The sequence below is a fragment of the Otolemur garnettii genome, unplaced genomic scaffold, assembly GCF_000181295.1.
Source record: "Otolemur garnettii isolate 467f Iridium unplaced genomic scaffold, OtoGar3 scaffold00005, whole genome shotgun sequence".
Lineage (NCBI taxonomy): Eukaryota > Metazoa > Chordata > Mammalia > Primates > Galagidae > Otolemur > Otolemur garnettii.
In genome coordinates this window covers 20,736,039-20,759,744 of record NW_003852400.1, presented here as the reverse complement: position 1 = coordinate 20,759,744, position 23,706 = coordinate 20,736,039, and the positions used below count along the sequence as shown (strand labels likewise).

Below are 23,706 nucleotides of genomic sequence, written 5' to 3'. Positions count from 1 at the left end.
GGCATCACAGCTCACAGCAACCTCCAACTCCTGGGCTCAAGCGAGTCTACTGCCTCAGCCTCCCAAGTAGCTGGGACCACAGGCACCCACCACAATGTCCGGCTATTTTTTGGTTGCAGCCATCATTGTTGTTTGGTGGGCCCAGGCTAGATTTGAACCTGCCAGCTTAGGTGTACGTGGCTGGCGCCTTAGCCACTTGAGCCACAGGGGCCGAGCCCCCACTGTCCTTTTTATGCAGGTATCTCTTCTACTTTATTTACCTGTGTCTTTCTTTTATCATGTATTTTAGAGGCATCATTGGCTTTTCAAATAAATTATAATTAAAACGAACAAATCTTAAGGGTACCACTGTATGCAATTTTTGTATGTAGTCATCTGTGTAATCACTAACCAGATGGAGATATAAAATATTTCCATCACACCAGAAGTTTTTCTTGTACCCCTTCCCAGAAAATATTTCCCCACAAAGAAGTATCTACTATTCTGACTTCTACTATAATAGATTAATATTGCTAGTTCTTGAACTTCTTGTAATTGGAATCATATAATATGCCTTCTGTTGTAACTGGCTTCTTTCACTCAATATGATGTGAGTGAGATTCAACCATGTTGTTGCCTTTATTAGTACTTTAATCTTTCTCATTAGAATTATTATAGTATATTTTTAACTTTATAAAAACTGCCAAATAGTTTCCTGAAGTGGCTGAAACAATTTACATCCCCACCAGCTCAACTAAGTCTACATCTTCACCAGCATTTGGTGTTGTCAGTCTTTAATTTTAGCCATTCTGGTGAGTAGATAGTATTGTCTCATTGCAGTTTTACTTTGCATTTCCATTATGCTTAAATGTTCTGAAGCACTTCTTTTTTTTTTCTTTTTTTTTTTTTTTGCAGTTTTTGACCAGGGTCAGGTTTGAACCCACCACCTCTGGCATATGGGGCTGGTGCCCTACTCCTTGAACCACAGATGCCGCCCAGCACTTCTAATTCTAATTCATCACATCTACCTATAGGACTGTCCAAAGCATTATGTGATTCTTTTCCACCCAGGAGGCCAAGTCCAGTCCTAAAGCCTAGCCCAGAGTCAGCAAATGGCCCAAAGCTTACCTAGACAAGGTCTTCCTTCTCTAGAATTGTAGTTCATCCAATCCTTATCATCTATCTATGACTCTGCATTGACTTAAAAAACATAAATTTTGTACCTTATCTGATGTTTTGTCTGTTTTCAGTGGGAAGATTGATAGCCGTCTGTGATCTACTAAATCACTGCAAGAAGTCGGACTTCTGTTTCTTTCTAGAGTCAATTTTGGTAAGTTTTCTTTTTTAAGGAATTTGTTCCCTTAACCTCAGTCTTATTTAGTCATGTAAAGTTGGTTGTAGTATCCTCTACTCCCTTTAATTTTTATGGCATGTCACAGTGCTTATTTGTGCCATCTCTCTTCTATTCCTGGATTAATCTTCCGATGGGTGTGTCAATTTTATTGCTCTTTACTGAGAATAACTTTTGAACTTTGGTGAGTCACTCTCCTATAACTCTTATTCATTTTATAGATTTCTGCTTATTTTCTCCTCCCTTCTTCTTACTTCAGGTTTATTCTGTTCTTCTTTGAGCTTACTAAATTGACATTTAGTTTATGCTTTTCAGTCAGTCTCCTACTTTTATAAAAGCATTTAAGGCTATAAATATTTCTCCAAATATTGTTGACACTATTTCTTGCAAGTTTTTTATTTTTGCAGTTTTTGGCCAGGGCTGGGTTTGAACCTGCCACCTCTGGCATATGGGGCCAGCACCCTACTCCTTTGAGCCACAGGTGCCACCTGCAAGTTTTGATATGAAGCTTCTTTTACTGTTCAGATCTAAATTTTTTTCCTCTGTTATGAATGCCAATGTAATTTTTTATTTTTTTATTTTTTATTTTTTTTTATTTCAACTTTATTACTTTGAAGGTTTTTTTTAAATTTTTTTTTTTATTACTTCTTCCTCCTGTAGTGTTTTCTTGCCCCCCATGGAGCTGGGATCACAAGGTCCGGCTGTCTCGTTGTCCTGTTGTTGTTGTAGTAGAGACGGGGTCTCACTCTGGCTCATTTGGCTTAGGGGGGTCTTGGCTGGTCTCGAACCTCTGAGCACAGGTGATCCACCCACCTCAGCCTCCCACAGCACTGGGACTACAGGCGTGAGCCACCACGCCCGGCCATAATTTTTTATTTAGTAATTAAACTTTTCACTTGAGATCATTGTAGATACATGTGCAGTTGTGAGAAATAATGAGATATTCTGTATACACTTTCTCCAGTTTCCTCAATGGTAAAATCTTACAAAACTACAATACAGGTTTATAGCCAGATATTGCCATTGATATTTAAAAAAAAATTTTTTTTTCATCACTATAAGGATCTCTCATGTTGCTCTTTTAAAAACTTGCCCACCTCCCTTAGGCCACCACTGCTTCTTAACCCTAAGTTATTAATATATTCTCTATTTTTACAATTTCTCTATTTCCAGAATGTTATATAAATGCAATTACACAGAATGTAGCATTTAGGGGCGGGACTTTATCACTCAGCATAATTCTCTGAAGATTTATGCAATATTGTTGTGTGTATCAATAGTACACACACACTTACGTATGTTACTTCTATGTTACGCATGTAAAAGGGTTTGTTTCACCATTCACTTTTTGATGGACATGTAGATTGTTTCCAGTTTAGGGCTATTATGAATAAAACTGCTATAAACATTCATGTGCACATTTGAGTGACTATGAGTTTTCCTTTCTCTGTGATAAATGTCCAGCAGTACAATTCCTAAATCACATCATGGTTGCAAGTTTAATTTTTGGAAAATGTCCAATTGTTTTCCAAAGTAGCCTCAGCATTTTACACTCACACCAGTAATATATGTCTGACTCATCCAGTTTTTCCACATCCTTCCGCTCTGAGCTCTGATCGTTATGTAGTGGTAGCTCATTGTGGTTTTAATTTACATTTCCTTGCTGGCTAATGAAGACAAACATCTTTTAATCTGTTGATTTGCTATTCATGTATTCTCTTCAGTAACATCTATTTCTTTTGTCATTTTTCTAGTTGGATTGTTTGGTTTTCACTTTTGAGTTTTGGGAGTCTTTAAATCTAGATAATAGTCCGTTATGTGGTTTGTAAATATTCCTCCCTGTCCATAGCATGTTTTTCATACTGTCCTTTGAAAAATAAGTTTTTAATTTTGATGAAGTTGAGTTTATCAATTTTTCTTTTTATGATTCATGAGTTTGGAATCGAATCTAGGTACTTTTTGCCTATCCTATGCTGATCATGAAGATTTTCTCCTATGTATTTTTCTATTTTTTAAAAAATTTTTCATTTAAGTTTACAATCTATTCTAAGTTAATTTTTGTAGAAGGTGAGAGGTTGGGTTGTGGTTCCTTTTTCCTCCCATGGATGTCCAATTACTCTAGCATCATTTGTTAAAATAAGTATTCTACCTTTGAATTGTTTTTGCACCTTTGTCAAATATCAGTTGGGCATATTTGTGTGGGTCTACTTCTGGAATCCTACTCTGTTTCATTGGTATTTGTGTATATCTATCTACCCATACTATACGGCCCTGACTTAGTAGTTATGAGTGTAGGAAAAAAGTCTTCTACTTTATTCTTTTTTATAAAAAATTATTTTAACTATTTTACTTCCTTTGCCTTTCCATATAAATTTCACAATATTCTTGCCTGTATGTACAATCCTTTTTTTTTTTTTTTTTTTTTTTTTTTTGCCAGGGCTGGGTTCAAACCCTCCACTTCTGGTATATGGGCCAGCGCCCCACTCCTTGAGCCACAGGTGCTGCCCTTATTATATCTACAATCTTGTTGGAATTCTGATAGAGATTATATTAAACCTATATATAATGATCTGGGGACAACTGACATTCTTACTATATAATATGTCCAGTCCATGAACATGATATGTATCTCTACTTAGGTTTTTTATTTCTTTCATCAGTGTTTTGTACTTTTCAACATAACATTCTTCCATATTCTTTTTTTAGATTTACAGCTATTTGGGGGGTGGGTAGTGATTGCAAATGAAATTGATTTTTTAGTTTTGGTGCCCATGTATTCATGCTTATATAGAGAAAAGTAATTGATTTTTTTGGATATTTATCTAATATCTGAAAAGCTGAACTCACTTGTTACTCCTATGGACTTTTTTTGTACATTCTTTGGTATTTTCTACGTAGATAGTCCTGCCATCTGAAAACAGGGAGAATAATCACTTCTTGGTCTTGGGCTAAGACGAAGTGAAAATAGGAATAATTTTATTCCATCCATGCTCTATATCTTTTATTTTCTTCTCTTGCTCTGTTGCACCAGCTAGAACTTCCAGCTTTATAATGAATAAGAGTGGTGAACATCCTTGCTTTGTTCCCAGAGTTTACAGTCTTTCACTATTAATTGTAATGCCAGCTGTAGGGTTTTTATGGTGCTCTGTATCAGGCTTCACTCAAGTCCTAGTTTTCTGAGAGTTTATTATGAGTGTGTGTTTAGTTTTCTCAAATGCTTTTTCTGTATCTATTTATAAGATCATGTGATTTTTCTTCTGTAACCTGTAAATATAGAAGACTTCACTTAATTGAATTGAATATTAAACTATCTTGCATCCCTAGAATAAACTCTACTTGGTCTGGTTTATAACTGTCTTCTATATTGTTAAGTTCTGCTTGTTGTTATTATGTTAAGAATTTTTGCTTCTGGCGGGGAGCGGTGACTCACTCCTATAATCCTAGCCTCTAAGAGGCTGAAGCAGGTGGATTGCCTGAGCTCAGGAGTTTGAGAGCAGCCTCAGCAAGAATGAGATCCTGTCTCTACAAAATATGAAAAACTGAGGCAAGAGGATTGCTTGAGCCCAAGAGTTTGAGGTTGCTGTGAGCTGTGATGCCACTGCACTCTACCAAGGGTGACAAAGTGAGGCTGTCTCAAAAAAAAACCAAAAAACAATTTCTGCTTCTTTATTCATGAGGGATATGAGTTTGGAGTTTCATTTTTTGTACTATTTTTGTCTGGTTTTGTTATTAGGGTAATACTTCCAAAATGAATTGAGAAATATTCTTCTCTTTCTGTTTTCTGGAAAAGATTGTGTAGATCAATGTTAATTATTTAAATGTCTGGTATAATTATCCAGTGGAACTGTCTGGGCATAGTGATTTTTTCTTGTGAGAAGATTTCTAAAATTAAAAATCCAATTTTCTTAGGAAAAATAGAACTATTCAAATTATCTATTTCATATTGAGTTGTATAAGTTTGTGTTTTTTGAGTAATCGGTCCATTTCATTTAAGTTATCAAATTTATGTGTACAAAGTTGTTCATAGAATTCCTTTATTGTCCTCTTGATTTCTATAGAGTATCAAATAACAACCATTGTTTCACTTCAGATATTGATTATGTCTGTTTTTATTTTTAGTCTTGCAAAGGTTTATCAATTTTATTGATCTTTTCAAGGAAGCAGATCTTTGTTTCATTTATTTCCTCCAAAATTTTTCATATTCCCTTTTTTCTCCTTGCTTTGGATTTACTTTCCTCTTTTTTCCTTAGGTTTTAAAGTAAGCTGAGTTTATTGTTTTGAGACTTTTCTCTTTTCTAATGTATGCATTTATTGCTATGAATTTTTCCTTTCAACACTGCTTTAGCTGTGTCTCACAAATTATGATATATTATATTTTCATTTTTATTCATTACATGTATTTTTTTAATTTCATTTGAGACTTTCTCTTTGGCCCATGAATTATTTAGAAGTATGGTTTCATATTTAGTGATTTTTCTCTTATCTTTCTATTAATAATTTCTATGATGATTTCATTATTGTTGGCAATCATATTCTATACAATTTTAATTCTTTTAAATTCATTGAAGTTGGGGATTCTGGGAAGATGGCTAAGTGGTAACAACCCTCAGCAGAGGTTTCTGACCAGATGGGGAAAAACTGGATGGAATTAGACCCTAGGAAGCCAAACGTGGGGAACTGAACCAAGAAAGAAGTTTAGCAAGCTGTAACTCCAAGGAAGAACATTCATGAAAACAAATTATGGGTACAAAGCTGATGGACTAGAGGATGGGAGACCCCTCCCCCAAGCAGGAGGCCCTCTGCAGGCTATCTTCGAGCAAGCAGGGAACAAAAGACCTCTCATTGCACCTCGCTGGAGAGCCACTAAACACCAGTTCTCATTCTCCAGGGAGGTCCCACTTATGAACACCCACCAGGCATAAAATTGAACAGATATCTTCCCCCACCACAAGTCCAAACTCCCAAACCACCCTTCCCCCTTTGCATGGCAGTCTGAAGTTCTGCCCCCTGCAGAGTGCAGAATGTTTGGTCTTGTCCTGAGAGATCTGGGAATAGTGTGGACCACCAACCATCAGGGCAATATCTGTGACTAATGGGGAAGAAAGAGGGCATGAGAAGGAAGAGGTGGGAGGAGGAGCAGTCCCCTGGTTATGACTATGCCCAGCCAGTGGTGGTGTTGACCCTCAGTTCAGGCTGTGTCTAGTGGAATACAGTGCAGAACCCCTGGCTCTGACGGCACCCACAGCGGGACAGTGGCTGTCCCATGTGGACTGAGTTCAGCAGGCAGGGCTGATCCCCAGCCCTTGCTAGGCCTGAGAGTAGAGGCTTGCCAGGCATGGACTGAAACCTGAGGGCAAGGATGTGGTCCCCTGACTCTAATAGAACCCTCAAGCAGAGGCTTGCTGGGTGTGAATCAGGACCTGAGGGCAAGAGCATGGTCACTTGGCAGTGACCACAGGCTTACTAGGTAAGGACTAAGACCTGCGGGCAGGGCATGGTGCCTTAACTCCAACAGAGCCTGTGAACAGAGGCTTGCCAGGCAGTGGACTGAGACTGGCAGGAAGGGGTGTGGTCCCCTGACTCCAACTGATCTGGCAAGTAGAGGCTTACAGGGTGTGGACTGAGACCCATGGGTGGAGGCAATGGCTCCTTGCTCCAACTGGGCCTATGAGCTGAGAAGCAGACAACAGTGTGGAGTGAATCTGATGGGCAGGGGCATGGATCCCTGGCTCCAACTATGCTGTTGGAGACCCTTTAATCCCTCTCTGTTGATCAGGGTTTGCACTGCCTGAGACAATTTAATTGGAACTCACATCTGGGGCTACCCACTCTGAACATTCTGAAGTTAAGCTACGAAGTTCTGTAGCAGAAAGGAACTGAAGGGTGGGGGCTGGGTGCTGTAGCTGTTTGTATCTCTTCACAGCTGAGATTTAAACCTAATACCATGGCTTCCTAGGATAGGGAAGAGGTTGGCTGATATCAAAATAGAGCTAGCTTGCACTATCTCACCAACTAGGTCCTCAGTGTTTCTAGCCAACGTTCTGAAAGGAGCCTTTGTAAGGTTGTAGGAGATAGGCCACAATTACAAAATCTAGTGCTTTGGTAAGGGGCTATATCTACTACCTGGGAACCCCAATTCAATTTCACCCTATCAGTTCTAATAACCAAACAGTGGAAAATAAACATGGTGCAGACCCAACAGAAGAACTCCAGCAACATGAATAACCAGAGTAGTTCAACCTCCCCGAGAAATGACAATGGAGATACAACTGAAGGTGCCATGCATAGACAAATGGCTGCAATGTCAGAAATTGAATTCAGAATATGGATGGCAAATAAGATAAATAGAATGGAAAATATAGAAATTGAATTCCAAAGAGTAGTTCCAAAGTTGTCTCAAGAAATTAATGAATTCAAGGACAAAGTCACCAAAGATATGGACATAATGAGAAAAGAGATAGCAGAGATCAAGGAAATGAAAAAGGTAGTTGAGAACCTCTGAAATACAGTAGAATCCTTCAGTAATAGAACTAAGGCAGAAGAAAGGATCTCTGAAACTGAAGACAATGCTTTTGAACGTTCTCACTCAAAGTGGCAGACAAAGGAAGAGCAAAAACTGATCATTCCCTGAGAGAGCTGTGGGATCACTCCAAAAGATTAAACATTCATCTTATAGGAATTCCCAAAGGAGAAGAGGATAGTCCTAAAGGTATCCTTGATATCTAAAGGTACAGAGGCTCTACTCCAAGAGATTTTGGAGGAGAATTTCCCAAGCATTCCAAGAGATACAGAACTTCAGATAGTATACAGTTTCAGAACCCCAGCAAGACTCAATACAAATAAAGCATCTCCTAGACACATTGTGATTAATTTTGCCAAAGTTAAGACAAAGGAGAAAATTCTGCAAGCAGCCAGATGTAAGAAAAGCATTACCTATAAGTATTATGAGAATGATTGCCGATCTCTCAGCTGAAATGTTTCAAGCCAGAAGAGGATGGTCATCGACCTTCAATCTCCTAAAACGAAACAAATTCTAGCCCAGGATCCTGTATCAAGCTAAACTGAGTTTTATTTGTGATGGAGAAATAAAATACTTTAATGACCGTATGCATATTAAGAAATTTGCCATAACTAAACCAGCTCTCCAAGATATCCTCAGACCCATTCTCCACAATGACCAGTGCAATGCTCTACTCCAAAGTGAACTCACCTAGAAATTTTTGAATAAAACCCAACTTCCACAATGGTGAAAGGATTAAAAATGGCCACTGGACATTCAAAACTCATGACACCCAAAACACAACCAGGCTTATCAATTCTCTCAATTAATGTGAATGGTTTAAATTGTCCTCTAAAAGGCTGGCTGACTGGATACATAAGCTCAGACCAGATATCCACTGTATACAAGAATCTCATCTTACCTTAAAGGTTATAAATAGACTCAGGACTTCTACAAACAGGCCAATGAAAACCAGAAAAAAGCAGAGGCTGCAATTTTAGTTGCAGATATAATTGGCTTTAAATCAACAAAGATAAAGAAAGATAAAGATGGTCACTACATATTTGTCAGGAGAAACACCCAACATGAAGAGATTTTGATAACTTTTATGCACCCTACCAGAATGCTCCTCAATTTATAAAGCAAACCCTAATGGATATGAACAGCTTGATAACTTCCTGCATTATAGTAGTTGGAAATTTTAACACCCTTTTGACGGTTTTGGATAGATACTCCAAGAAGAAACTAAACAAAGAAATATTAGACTTTAAATCTGACCCTAGAAAAAAATGGACTTTACAGACCTCTACAGAACATTTCATCCTAATAAAACTGAATATACATTCTTCTCATCAGCTTATGGATCATCCTCTAAAATAGATCATATCCTAGGACATGAATCTAACTCAGAAAATTTAAAAGTATAGCAATTATTCCTTGTATCTTCTCAGACCACCATGGAATAAAAGTTGAACTCAACAGCAACAGAAATCTTCATACTCAAAGTCATGGAAACTAAATAATCTTAGGCTGAATGATAGCTGGGTCAAAGATGAGATCAAGAAGGAAATCACCAAATGTTTGGAACAAAATGATAACAAAGGCACAAATTATCAAAACCTGAGGGATACTGCAACAGCAGTCCTAAGAGGGAAATTTATAACATTGGAAGCCTTCATCAAGAAAACAAAAAGAGAGGAAACCTATGACTTAATGGATCATCTTAGCAGCTAGAAAAGGAAGAACATTCCAACCCCAAACCCATCAGAGGAAAAGAAATAACCAAAATTAGGGCAGAATTGAATGAAATTGAAAACAAAAGAATCATTCAGAAGATCAATGAAACAAAAAGTTGGTTTTTTGAAAAGATTAATAAAATTGATAAACCTTTGGCCAACCTAACCAGAAACAGAAAAATAAAATCTTTAATATTGTCTATCAGAAATGATAAAGGAGAAATTACAACAGACACTTCAGAAATTCAAAAAAATCCTCAAGGATTACTACAAAAATCTCTATTACCAGAAATATGAAAATCTAAAGGAAATGGGCCAATACCTGGAAGCATGCCACCTTCCTAGACTCAAGCAGAAAGAATTAGAAATTTTGAATAGACCTATGTCAATCATTGAAATAGCATCAACAGTACAAAATCTCCCAAAAAGAAAAGTCCAGGACCAGATGGCTTCACATCCAAATTCTATCAAACCTTTCAAGAGGAACTAGTACCTACATTATAAACCTTTTCCAAAGCCTAGAAAAAGAAGGAATACTTCCCAACATGTTCTACAAAGCAAATATCACCCTGATCTCCAAAACAGGAAAGGATCCAACAAAGAAAGAAAATTATAGACTAATATTATTAATGAATATCAATGCAAAAATATTCAATAAGATCTTAGCAAATAGAATTTAACAGCACATCAAAAAAATTATACACCATGATCAAGTTGGTTTTATTCCAGGGATACAGGGTTGGTTCAACATATGCAAATCTATGAATATAATACATCACATCAATAAAATAAAAAACAAAGACCATATAATTCTCTCAATTGACACAGAAAAAGCTTTTGATAATATTCAGCATCCTTTCATGATCAGAATACTTAAGAAAATAGGCATAGAAGGGTTATTTCTTAAACTGATAAAGGCCATCTACAACAAACTCACAGCCAATATCATATTGAATGGTGTAAAATTGAAAACATTTCCACTCAGATCAGGAATGAGGCAAGGATGTGCACTGTCTCCAGTGCTATTCAACATAGTAATGGAAGTCTTAGCCATCACAATCAGGCAAGAGAAAGTGATCAAGCATATTTGAATAGGGTCAGAGGAGATCAAACTCTCACTCTTCATTTATGATATGATCCCATACCTGGAAGATCCCAGGGACTCAACTTCAAAACTCCTAGAAGTGATCAAGGAATTCAGCAGTGTCTCAGGATACAAAATCAATGCTTACAAATCAGTAGCTTTTATATATGCCAACAATAGTCAAGCTGAAAATATAGTCAAGGACTCTGTTCCTTTTATAGTAGTGCCAAAGAAGATGAAATATCTGGGAACTTACCCAATAAAGGACAGGAAAGATCTCTATAAAGAGTACTATGAAACTCTGAGGAAAGAAATAGCTAAAGATGTTAACAATTGGAAAAACATACCATGCTCATGGCTGGGAAGAATCAACATTGTTAAAATGTCTATAATATCCAAGGAAATCTACAGATGTAATGCAATCTCTATTAAAGCACAATTGTCATACTTTAAAGAACTTGAAAAAAATAGTACTTTGTTTTATGAAATCAGAGAGAACTTCGTATAGCAAATACATTACTCAGAAATAAGAACAAATCAGGAGGTACCACGTTACCAGATTTCAGGCTATACTATAAATCTATAGTGATCAAAACAACATGGTACTGGCACAAAAACAGAGAGGTAGATTTATGAACAGAATAGAGAACCAAGATGAACCAGTTACTTATCTTCATTTGATCTTCAACAAGCCTATCAAAAATATTCAATGGGGGAAAGACTCCCTATTTAACAAATGGTGCTGGCTCGGTGCCTGTGGCTGAGGCGAAGGCGCCAGCTACGTACACCCAAGGTGGCGGGTTTGAATCCAGCCTGGGCCCACCAAACAACAATGATAGCTGCAACCAGAAAATAGCCGGGCGTTGTGGCGGGTGCCTGTGGTCCCAGTTACTTGGGAGGCTGAGGCAGAAGACTTGCTTGAGCCCAGGAGTTGGAGGTTGCTGTGAGCTGTGATGCCACAGCACTCTACCCAGGGGGACAGCTGGAGGCTCTGCTTCAAAAAAAATAAATAAATAACAAATGGTGCTGGGTGAACTGGCTGGCACCCTGTAGGAGACTGAAACTGGACCCCCACCTTTCACCATTAACAAAAATTGATTCTCACTGGATAAAAGATTTAAACTTAAGACATGAAACTATAAAAATAGTAGAAGAGGGTGCAAGGAAAACACTTAAAGAAATTGACCTTGGAGAATATTTTATGAGGAAGGACATCCCCCCTCCCCCCAGCAATTGAAGCAACACCAAAAATACATGACTGGGATCTGATCACACTAAAAAGCTTTCGCACACCCAAGAGCACAGTAAGTAAAGCAAACAGACAACTTTCAGAATGGGAGAAGATTTTTGCAGGTTATGCCTCTGACAAAGGTCTGATAACTAGAATCTACAGAGAACTCAAACTAATCAATAAAAAAGAATAAATAACTCCATTTCTATGTGGGCAAGAGTCTTGAAGAGAAAATTCTCTGATGAAGACAGGTGCATGGCCTACAAACACATGAAAAAATGCTCATCATCCTCAATCATCAGAGAAATGCAAATCAAAACCACTTTGAGATATCATCTAACTCAAGTAAGATTAGCCCACATCACAAAATCCCAAAACTACAGATGTTGGTGTGGATGTGGAGAGAAGGGAATGCTTCTACAGTGCTGGTGGGAATGCAAGCTAATACAGCCTTTTTGTAAAGAAGTTTGGAGAACACTCAAGGAACTAAACACAGTCCTACCATTTGATCCTGCAATTCCTCTACTAGGTATACGCAGACAATCAAAAATTATTTTACAACAACAAAATTTGCACTAGAATGTTTATTATAGCCCAATTCATAATAGCCAAGACATGGAAACAGCCCAAGTGCCCTATGACCCATGAATGGATTAACAAATTGTGGTGTATGTACATACACCATGGAATACTTGCAGCCATAGAAAAAGATGGGGACTTCACATCTTTTATGTTTACCTGGATGGAGCTGAAACACATTCTTCTTAGTAAAGTATCTCAAGAATAGGGAAAAAAGTATCCAATGTAATCAAGACTACTAGGAAATCAATATATAATCACCTACACATTCATATGAATGGCAAAACACAATTATAGTCCAGAAAGTAGAAGGGAAGAGGAGAGAGAGAGGAGGGGCAATATGGAAGGAGAGAGGTTATTTGAACTCCATAAATGCATCAATGTACAAAATAAAAAATAATTAAAAATTTAAAAAATAATAAAAGAAAAAAATAAAATGTTTGAAAAAAATTCATTGAACTTCACTTTATCATAGAGGTTATGGTCTATCTTGGGCACTTCAAAAGAATTATATTCTGCTGATGTTAGATGGAGTGTTTTATATGTGTAGTTTAGACCCTGATGGTTGATGATATTGTTGAATGCTTCTGTATTCTCACTATTATTTCATCTAGTTGTTATAGCAAATGTTAAGATAAAAGTTTTAAAGTCTCCGACTATAATTGTGGACTTCTCTGAAACGGAAAAGTTGTATCAGTGGCTGCTTCACACATTTTGCAACTTCTTTGATGCGTACACTTTTAGGATTGCTATGCCATCTTGTTGAAGTGATCCTTTCAACATTACATAATGATTTTCTGTCTCTGATAATTTTTTTATGCTGGAGGCTATTTTATCTGACATTAATATAGCTACTTCTGTGATTATTAATTAATATTTGCATGATATAGCTTTAGCTATACTTTTACTTTCAACCTATCTATATCATTATATTTCAAGTGAATGTCTTGTAAACATGATGTAGTTAGTTCATGTTTTTAATACACTCTACCAATTCTGTCTTTTAATTTCTATATTTAGGTCATGTATATTTAATATAATTATTGATATGTTACAGTTTAAGTCAGTCTTTTTTTTTTTTTTTTTTGCTGTTATGTTGGTTCTCTCTGTTTTTCATTTCTCTGTCTTATTTTCTTGTGCATGACTTGAAAGTTTTTACAATTCCCTTTTTATCTGTAGTGCCTTTCAGTGTATCACTTTGTATAGCTTAGCTTTTTAACAGCTGCTTAATGTTGCATTATATATACATCACTTATGACAATCTATTGGTGTTACTTTATCAGTTTGAGTGAAGTACAGAAACTTCAATTCCCTTTATATCCCTTTAACCCTATCTTTTATAATTATATTAAATATTTCCACTACATACATTTAGAACCATATCAGAACCATATCATTTAGAACTTCCTTCAACCATGAAATATAATTTAGAAAACTGAAGAGGAGAAAGTCCATTATGTTTACCAGTATTTTTGCTTACTATCTCTTTTTTCCTTTCTAATGTTCTATGTTTCCTTCTCTTACCATTTCTTTTTTATTTAGAAAGCATCCTTTAAGCATTATTTCAGAGTAGGTTTGCTGGCAACAAATTCCTTATTTTTCCTCATTTGAGAATATGTTTATTTCCCCTTCATTTCTTAAGGATATTTTTGGTGGATATAACATTCTGGGTTGACAGTTCTTTTCTTTCAGTATCTAAATAATTTTCTGCCACTTCATTCCAACCTTCATGGCTTCTAAAGAAAAATCCACTGTCATTTAAATTATTTTTCCTGTATAAGTGGAAAATATTTTTCTTTGTTTTTATAATAGTGTTCAAAAGTTTGACTAAAATGTGACTCATGAAGAATTTCTTTGGATTGATCTTGCTTGTAGTTTGTTCAGATTTCTGAATCTGTATATTTATTTATTTACTTATTTGTGCAAAATTTAGGAAGTTTTCAGGCATTATTTCTCCCAGTTCTTTTTCAGCCTCACCCTTTTTCTTCTTTCCTTCCAGGACTCCAAAGACATGAAAGTTAAATCTTTTGTTATAGTCCCACAGGACTTGATACCCTGTTTATTTTTTATCAGTCTATTTTCTACCTGTTCAGATTATATTATTTATATTGTTCTATCTTCCAGTTTACTGATTTATTCTTCTGTATTCTTCATTATGCCACTGAAAACATTCACTAAATTTTAAATTTTGATTGCTGTATTTTGTGTTTCACTCTATATATATATATATACATATATATATATTTTCCAAGGGTTTTATTTGTACTTAGGAAAATAAAGAAATATGACAAAGTTCATTTACTCTATATTCCTAGAATAGAGCCAGCATACACTTTTTTTTTTTTTTTGTAGAGACAGAGTCTCACTTTGTTGCCCTTGGTAGAGTGCTGTGGCGTTACACAGCTCATAGCAACCTTCAACTCCTGGGCTTAAGTGATTCTCTTGCCTCATCCTCCAGAGTAGCTGGGACTACAGATGCCCACCACAACGCCCAGCTATTTTTTGTTGCAGTTCAGTTGGGGCAGGGTTTGAACCTGCCACCCTTGGTATATGTGGCCGGTGCCCTACTCACTGAGCCACAGGCGCCACCTAGCATACACTTTTAGAGTATCACTTTCCTCTTTGTCTTTGTTTCTAATCTAGCTAGTCAGCCCTTGTCACTGTCTTTTGGTTTTGTTTTTTTTAAAAACTACCTGCTTTCAAAATGAGTTTATCTTTTCTGTTTTTTCAGTTTTGTTCTTAAAACACATAATGGTTAAGCATGATGGCTCATGCCTATAATCCTAGCATTTTGGGAGGCTGAACAAGGAGGATGCTTGAGGCCAGGAATTTAAGACCAGACTGAGTAAGGGTAAGACCCCATCTCTATTTAAAAATAAAAGAAAGAAAGAAAGAAAGAAAATTTAGCCATGCATGGTGGCCTGCATCCGTAGTTCCAGCTACTCTCAAGGCTTAAGCAGGAGAATCACTTGAGCTAAGGAGTTTGAGGTTACAATGAGCTATGATGACACCATTCCATTCTAGTCCAGGCAACAAAACAAGACCCTGTCTCAACAAGAAAAGAAAAAACACACATAACATAAAGTTTATTATCTCAGCCATTTTCAAGTATGAAGTTCATCAGTGTTAAGTATATTCACATCATTGTACAACAAACCCCCAGAACTGTTTCATCTTATAAAACTAAAAGTCTATTCCCATTAAACAACAACTCCCCATTTCCCTCTCCCTTCAGCCCCTGGTGATCATCATTCTACTTTCTCTTTTTTACTGTAGATACTTCATATGCATGTATAAATGTCTTTTTGTGACTATCTTACTTCACTTAGCACAATGTCATCAAAATTCATTCATGTCATTCATCCTTTACAATGAATAATATTCCATTGTATATATATTCCACACTTACTTTATACATTCCTTTGTCAATGAACATTAGAGTTGCATCACCACTTAGTATTAGGAATAATGTTGCTATGAATGTGGATGGATCACTTTGAGATCCTGCTTGTAATTCTTTCAAATATATACACAGAAGTGGGGTTGCTGGAACATATTAAAATCTTATTTTTAATTTTTGAGGAATTACTATACTGCTTTTTGTTCATTTTTTATTTGGGTTATTTGGATATTTCCTCATTGTTGGGTTATAGAAGTTCTTTCCATAGTCTAGATATTACATGATTTGCAAACATTTTCTCCCATCCCATAGGTAGCCTTTTCACTCTGTGGATTGTGTCATTTGGTGCGCAGATGTTTTTAAGTTTGATATAGTCTCAGAAAAAATTAGCACACCTAAACCAATTCTGTCTCTCTCTCCCCACTTTTTTCTCTCTCCAATTTAAATCTAAACTTCTTAATAATCTCTGTAATGCAAATTGCTGAAAGAAACTTTATATAATTAACTTTTTTGGAAGGAATTAAACCTGAATTTCTGATTGTAGGGTTGTAGGGGAAGTGAATTTTTTTTATCAATTTTGTATATTTTTACCTATTTTGTATTGATATAGCTCTAAGGTATATTTCTTATTAACTTTCTACACATATAGTAGTTACATAACCAAAAAAAATAGCTTAATATTTGAACATGGCTCTAGCATCTTCATGTCTGAAAGAGAAAGTAAATTCTAATTCCGAGTTTCTGTCTGCTATTGAAAGGCAGTATTTCTGTATATTAGTTCATAAAAGCGGGACTATATACCTATTTCTCATCATTCCCCAGGCTGTCTCCTTTGTTAATTTTATTTCTCTCATAAAAATCAGTTTGGTTCATTGGAGTGATACATACCTTTGGATCATACTTAAAGCTGATTATTATAATATTATTTGGATTTTGTTTTTTTAATCATTGCTATAGATCTGTATCCTAGTTGGCTATTAATTTTTTAGATAATAGTCTGCCAATTTTCAGACCAAATAGGCCATTTTTTATTGCCCAGGAATTAGTTATTATCAATTATTATGTAAAAAATTACCTCAATATAATAGTAGCCTCCAAGCTCACTACTCAGCAAGCTATCCCAGATGTCATGAAACAGAATAGCAGTACATGCTTTATTAAATCAATTAAAGTACATAATTTAAGAAAGAAATGGGAAACACATTTTGAATATGGTACAAAAAGGGTAGAAAGATCTCCTTACTTGAGTTATCTAAGTTAACATAGCCTCTTTTTTCTCTCATGTGTCAGTATTCTCCAAGGATTCTATTTTTGAGAACCGGATCTGAGGTCTCTCCAAAGGGGCTCAGCATATGGGAGCGGTCCTGAGGATCAGTGACATACTCTTGCTCTAAGAGGTGTAGAGGGATAAGTATGCCTAGCCACAACTATGGGTCATTAATTGGCCTGATAAACTACTCTTTTATGTTTTTATTTTATGTTTAGGATTTTATTTTATGTTTCATGAATAAAGGTTACCAATGATCAGAATAGGTGTCACTGATGAGTAACCCAATTAAGATCTAAAAGAATCAAGTGCTCATGTGCATGTGTGTCTCATGAATATTTATAGTCTATTTGGTTCTTAACATCCCATCCTAATTATGCTTAACTTTGATATGCTGTACTTACTTTATCTACATTTATCATAACTTATCCCACAGCTACTTGCTTCTATACTAAGTTTCAAATATCCTCCTTTTTTATTTGTTAAAAAAGAATTGAATATTCTTAAATAATGCAGCTGACACACACTGTACTATTTGCAGTAAATAACAATTAATAAGGATAAACCATCTCTATATACACTGACCGGAGGAATCTCCAATACATACTTAGTGAATAAAGCAAATTGAAGAGAATTATGTATAGTATGATATCATTTATGGTGGAAAATAGGGCACTTACTTTTTTGAATCTTGTAGCATTTTTCTGGATGGATACAGAACAAACTGGTAATCATAATTTTCCCTGGGGAGATAATTAGTTGGCATGGCCTTTTGAACTTTTTAAATTTTTTAACACATGTATATATGCCTATTGAAAAACTGGTGGCTTTAAAAGTTTGCTTTTAAAAATCTTAAGTCATTTTTCTTTTTCTATATACAGGTGTCAGAATGGCAAAGCAACTGAACCTTCCAGAAAATACAGATGACTGGACAAAAGAGGATGTAAATCAGTGGTTAGAAAGTCATAAGGTTCATCAAAAACACAGGGAAATTTTAACTTCACAAGATGTGGATGGAAGGATCTTGAAGTGGTTAAAAAAAAAAGATCTTATTGATATGGGCATAACACATGGTCCAGCTATCCAAATAGAAGAACTATTCAAAGAATTGCTGAGAACTTCCTCTGAAGATTCCAGTCAGACAAATAAGAAGGGAAAAGGCAGTAAAATTGTTCCAACAAACCAAACTTTGATGCAAAAGGAAAGTAGAGAAAAACAAAAGGCTACAGAGAACACAGATATGGCTAATGCTTTTGCAATAAGCACAGTTGCTGAAGGTTCTAAGTCACAAAAAAATGAGCTTATGAAAGATGAAATAGATGACACAAATGAAAAGCAGCCATCCCCAGAAGTGACATGTGTATCATACCCCTTTGATGAATTCAGTAATCCATATCGTTACAAATTTCATTTTATTTTACAGCCTGAATCAGGGCCAGGAAATTTAATTGACCCAGTACATGAATTCAAAGCCTTCACAAATACAGAAACAGCCTCAGTAGAAGATATTAAGATGAAGTTTAGCAATGAGGTTTTCCGATTTGCTTCAGCTTGTATGAATTCACGTACCAATGGTACCATTCATTTTGGAGTCAAGGACAAACCCCAAGGAAAAATTGTTGGAGTGAAATTCACCAGTGTTACCAAGGAAGCCCTCATTGACCACTTCAATCTGATGATACACCAGTATTTTGAAGACCATCAGATCCAAAAAGCAAAGAAGTGCATTCGAGAGCCAAGATTTGTGGAAGTTTTACTGCCAAATAGCAATCTGTCTGACAGATTTGTTATTGAAGTGGATGTCATTCCACAATACTCCGAATGTGAATGTGATTATTTCCAGATTAAAATGCAAATTTACAACAAAACATGGGAACAAAGTCCAAAATTCTCAGTCTTTGTGCGAGATGGGACCAGCACTAAGAACATTATAAAAAATAAAACTGATTTTATAGAATTCAAAACAGATTTAAAAAAACTGGCAGAGGCCAGGAAAGCAGCTGAAGAAAAATTCAAAGGAAAAATAAATAAAAAAGACAGTGAGGGACAAAAGCTGGTTAAACTGTTAACAGGAAATCGGGATTTGTTAGACAATTCATACTATGAACGGTACATTCTTGTCACAAATAAATGCCATCCAGATCAAACAAAACATTTAGATTTCCTAAGGGAAATTAAATGGTTTGCTGTGTTGGAGTTTGATCCTGAATCTGAGAAAAATGGAGTGGTCAAAGCTTACAAAGAAAGCCGAATAGCAAACCTTCACTTTCCAAGTCAGTATGTAGAAGGGAAAACCACACCAGATGAGAAGATTTCTACTCTGAATCTCTACCAGCAACCCAGCTGGATATTCTGCAATGGCAGGTCAGACCTTGACAGTGAAAAATATAAGCCCTTAGATCCAAGTTCCTGGCAAAGAGAAAGAGCTTCTGATGTTAGGAAACTGATTTCATTTCTTACACATGAAGACATAATGCCACCAGGAAAGTTTTTGGTAGTATTTCTACTACTCTCCTCTGTAGATGATCCTAGAGACCCTCTCATTGAGACTTTCTGTGCTTTCTACCAAGAGCTCAAAGGAATGGAAAATATACTGTGTATTTGTGTGCACTCAAATATATGTCAGAGATGGCAAGATCTACTTGAAGCAAGATTAATTAAACAGCAAGCGGAAATTGCAAGCCAATGTATTTCTACTTTAAATCTTGAAGAGATAAATGGCACTATTCTTAAACTAAAATCTGTGACTCAGTCATTTGAGAGACTTTTGCCATCTTCTGGTTCCTCTAGTGTCCTTCTGAAAAAGGAAGAAGAGATCATGACTGCTCTGGAAATTGTCTGTGAAAATCAGTGTGAAGGGACACTTTTGGAGAAGGACGAAAGTAAATTCAATGAATTCAAGGCATTGAAAGAAGAAGATTTCTATCGAGGTGGCAAAGTATCCTGGTGGAACTTCTATTTTTCTTCCCAGAGTTATTCTTCACCTTTTGTCAAAAGGGATAAATACGAAAGACTTGAAACAATGATTCAAAACTGTGCAGATTCTTCTAAAGTAGTGTGTGCCAAAATTATTCATCTATATCATCATCCAGGCTGTGGGGGAACTACCTTGGCTATGCATGCTCTCTGGGAACTAAGGAAGAAATTCCGATGTGCTGTACTAAAAAACAAGACGGTGGATTTTTCTGAAATTGGAGAACAGGTAACTAATTTAATCACCTATGGGACAGAAAACCATCAGACTCAGACTTACTTACCTGTACTTCTCCTTGTTGATGATTTTGAAGAGCAAGATAATGTCTATCTTCTACAGGCCTCTATTCAGACAGCTGTAGCTAAAAAGTACATTCGATATGAGAAGCCTCTAGTGATTATCATAAACTGCATGAGATCACAAAATCCTGGAAAAAGTGCAAATATCCCAGACAGCATTGCTGTTATACAACAACTATCTCTCAAAGAACAGAGAGCCTTTGAGCTTAAATTTGATGAAATCAAAAAACAGCACAAAAACTTTGAAGATTTTTATTCCTTCATGATCATGAAAAATAATTTCAGTAAAGAGTACATTGAAAATGTGGTCAAGAATATCCTGAAAGGCCAGAATATTTTCACCAAGGAAGCAAAGCTTTTTTCTTTTCTGACTCTTCTTAATTCATATGTGCCTGATACCACCATTTCACTGTCCCAGTGTGAAAAGTTCTTAGGGATAGCAAACAAGAGGGCTTTCTGGGGAACAGAAAAATTTGAAGAGAAGATGGGCACCTACTCTACAATTCTGATAAGAACAGAGGTGATAGAATGTGGGAACTACTGTGGAATACGCATCACTCACCCTTTGATTGCACTTCTCTCACTGGAAGAATTGAAAAAAAGCTATGACTTGAATAAAAGTCAAATTATGCTGGATATGCTAACAGAAAATTTGTTTTATGATACTGGTATGGGAAAAAGCAAATTTTTCCAAGATATGCATACACTCCTACTCACAAGACAGCGCAATGAACATGAAGGTGGAACAGGAAATTGGTTTTCCCCATTTATTGAAGCTTTACATAAAGATGAAGGAAATACAGTGGTTGAAGCTGTATTGCGTGAAGGGAGTCGTCGATTCCACCCAAATGCATTCATTTGCCAAGCCTTGGCAAGACATTTCTACCTTAAAGAGAAGGACTTCAACAGTGCTCTACATTGGGCAGAACAAGCAAAAAACATAGAACCTGACAATTCTTATATCTCTGATACACTGGGTCAAGTCTACAAAAGCAAAATAAGATGGTGGGTAGATGATAATGACAAAAGCGGGAACATTTCGGTTTGTACTCTAATTAATCTCTTGGATTTAGCAGAACATGCCTCAAAGGCATTCAAAGACTCTCAACAGCAAAGTGAAGACAGACAATATGAAGTGAAGGAAAGGCTGTACCAGAAGTCAAAAAGAAGGTACGATACGTACAACATAGCTGGTTATCTAGGAGAGATAGAAGTTGGGTTTTACACAATCCAGATCCTCAAGCGCATTCCTTTTTTTGATGATAAAAATGAACTCTCTAGAAGAGATATGGTCAATTTTCTATCAGGAAGTAGGGATATTCCGGGGGATCCAAACGATGAATTTAAATTAGCCCTCAAGAACTATATTCCTTATCTAACTAATTTGCAATCTTCTTTGAAAAAGTCCTTTGATTTTTTTGATGAATATTTCGTCCTTCTAAAACCCAGGAACAACATTAAGCAAAATGAAGAAGCCAAAACTCGGAGAAGGGTGGCTGGATATTTTCAGAGGTATGTAGATACATTTTGTCCCTTACAGGAATCACAAAACATAGATTATAAATCAAAGTTTAGTGAGCCACTCCAAGCAGAGAGGTATCGAAGAAGCCTAGTAGCTTTAAAAGCAGACAAGTTTTCTGGGCTTTTGGAATATCTCATCAAAAATCAAGAATATGCTGTAAACACTATGGAAGAGATAGTGGACAAATATACTTTTCTCTTAGAACAATCCACGGTCAGAACCCATCCAAAGGAAAAGCAAAATTTCATCTTGGCCAACATCATTCTCTCCTGTCTTAAACCTACCTCCAAATTAATAAAGCCAATTAAAAAACTGAAAGATCAGCTTCGAGAAGTCTTGCAACAATTAGGAATGACTTATCAATTTTCAGAACCTTATTTCTTAGCATCTCTCTTATTTTGGCCAGAAAAACAACAATTAGATCAAGATTCTAAGCAAATGGAAAAGTATGTTCAATCATTGGCAAATTCTTTCAAGGGGCAATATAAACATATGCATCGTACAAAGCAACCAATTGCATATTTCTTTCTTGGAAAAGGCAACAATATGGACAGACTTGTTCACAAAGGGAAAATTGACCAATGCTTTACAAAGACACCTGATATTAATTCCTGGTGGCAGAGTGGAGATGTGTGGAAGGAGAAAAAAGTCCAAAATCTTTTGCTTCGTTTACAGGGACGAGCAGAAAATAATTGTTTATATATAGAATATGGAATCAATGAAAAAATCACAATACCCATCACACCCACTTTCTTGGGTCAACTTAGAAGTGGAAGAAGCATAGAAAAAGTGTCATTTTACCTGGGATTTTCCATCGGAGGCCCACTTGCTTATGACATTGAAGTCATATAAGAATCATATCTTCTTCCTCCAAAAATGTGGTCTCAATGCCACCTAAATTTCTTTGAACCAATACCTACAATTTAAATTGGCAAATTTATGGATACATCCCTTAATTTTTCTTACCTATACATACATCATTTAATTTTCTCTTTAAGCATGTTGTGAGTCCTGCAAAGACTATGGTGGAGGAAAGAGCAAGAGATGGGAAAGTAGAAATCTCTCCCTCGGTGTGGGTAACACCACTGACGTGACTGGGAGAGGTGAATGTAGTAAGACAGCCACACGGAACCTCACCACTTGATCTCTCTAACAAGGCATGGACTGAGAAAGATTGTCAACTTTCTACTCAAATTTGAATTGTTTTTTAAAATAGGGAAAAGTATTAGTTATGGTTCTGAGACATTAGAATGTCTGGGAAAACATTTCTCAGAAAAAGTCAAACCTCTCAAACCAACACTTATTCTTATCAAGCAGATCATAAATGATCAATTGCTTGGCAATCAGGGATCTTCCAAAGCAGAGGAATAACCAAGTCTCTAAAGGTCATGCCGATAGTCAACAGATATTACCAAAGTAGGCTGGAGAATTAGACTGCCTTTTCATGCAGTAGGAGGTAGTTGAGCAAAAGTGAAATTTGTCTCTATGGTTAATGACCTTATAAACCCACTCCCAAAACAAAAAACTAAAAAATATATTCAAACTCCAGAAAAAGCTAATAAACAAAAGGGATTTTTGTTTAAAGCTAATGAGTTCATTATCCATCAGATTATCTTTAACTCGTAAAGATAGTGAGTTCATTATCAACATACTGGTAGATAAATATATAGCCCAGGTGTTGAACAAATATAACACTGAGATACCTATAAAATTACAATGTAATTTGTGGTTTTAGTGCAGTGGACCACACCTATAACTCCAGCATTTTGGGAGGGTGAGGCAGGA

At 36.1% G+C, this 23,706-nt stretch overlaps 1 protein-coding gene across 1 annotated transcript in view; it reads left to right on the top strand.

The window, feature by feature from the left end:
- The window catches only part of LOC100952985 (sterile alpha motif domain-containing protein 9), a 26,878-nt gene extending 3,172 nt beyond the window's left edge, over positions 1-23,706 (top strand). Inside the window, exons 2-3 of the mRNA XM_023507720.1 lie at positions 1,230-1,309; positions 18,008-23,706. Coding sequence (XP_023363488.1) covers positions 18,016-22,773 — 4,758 coding nt within the window. The 5' untranslated portion in view covers positions 1,230-1,309; positions 18,008-18,015 and the 3' untranslated portion in view covers positions 22,774-23,706. The remainder of the gene's footprint in view (positions 1-1,229; positions 1,310-18,007) is intronic.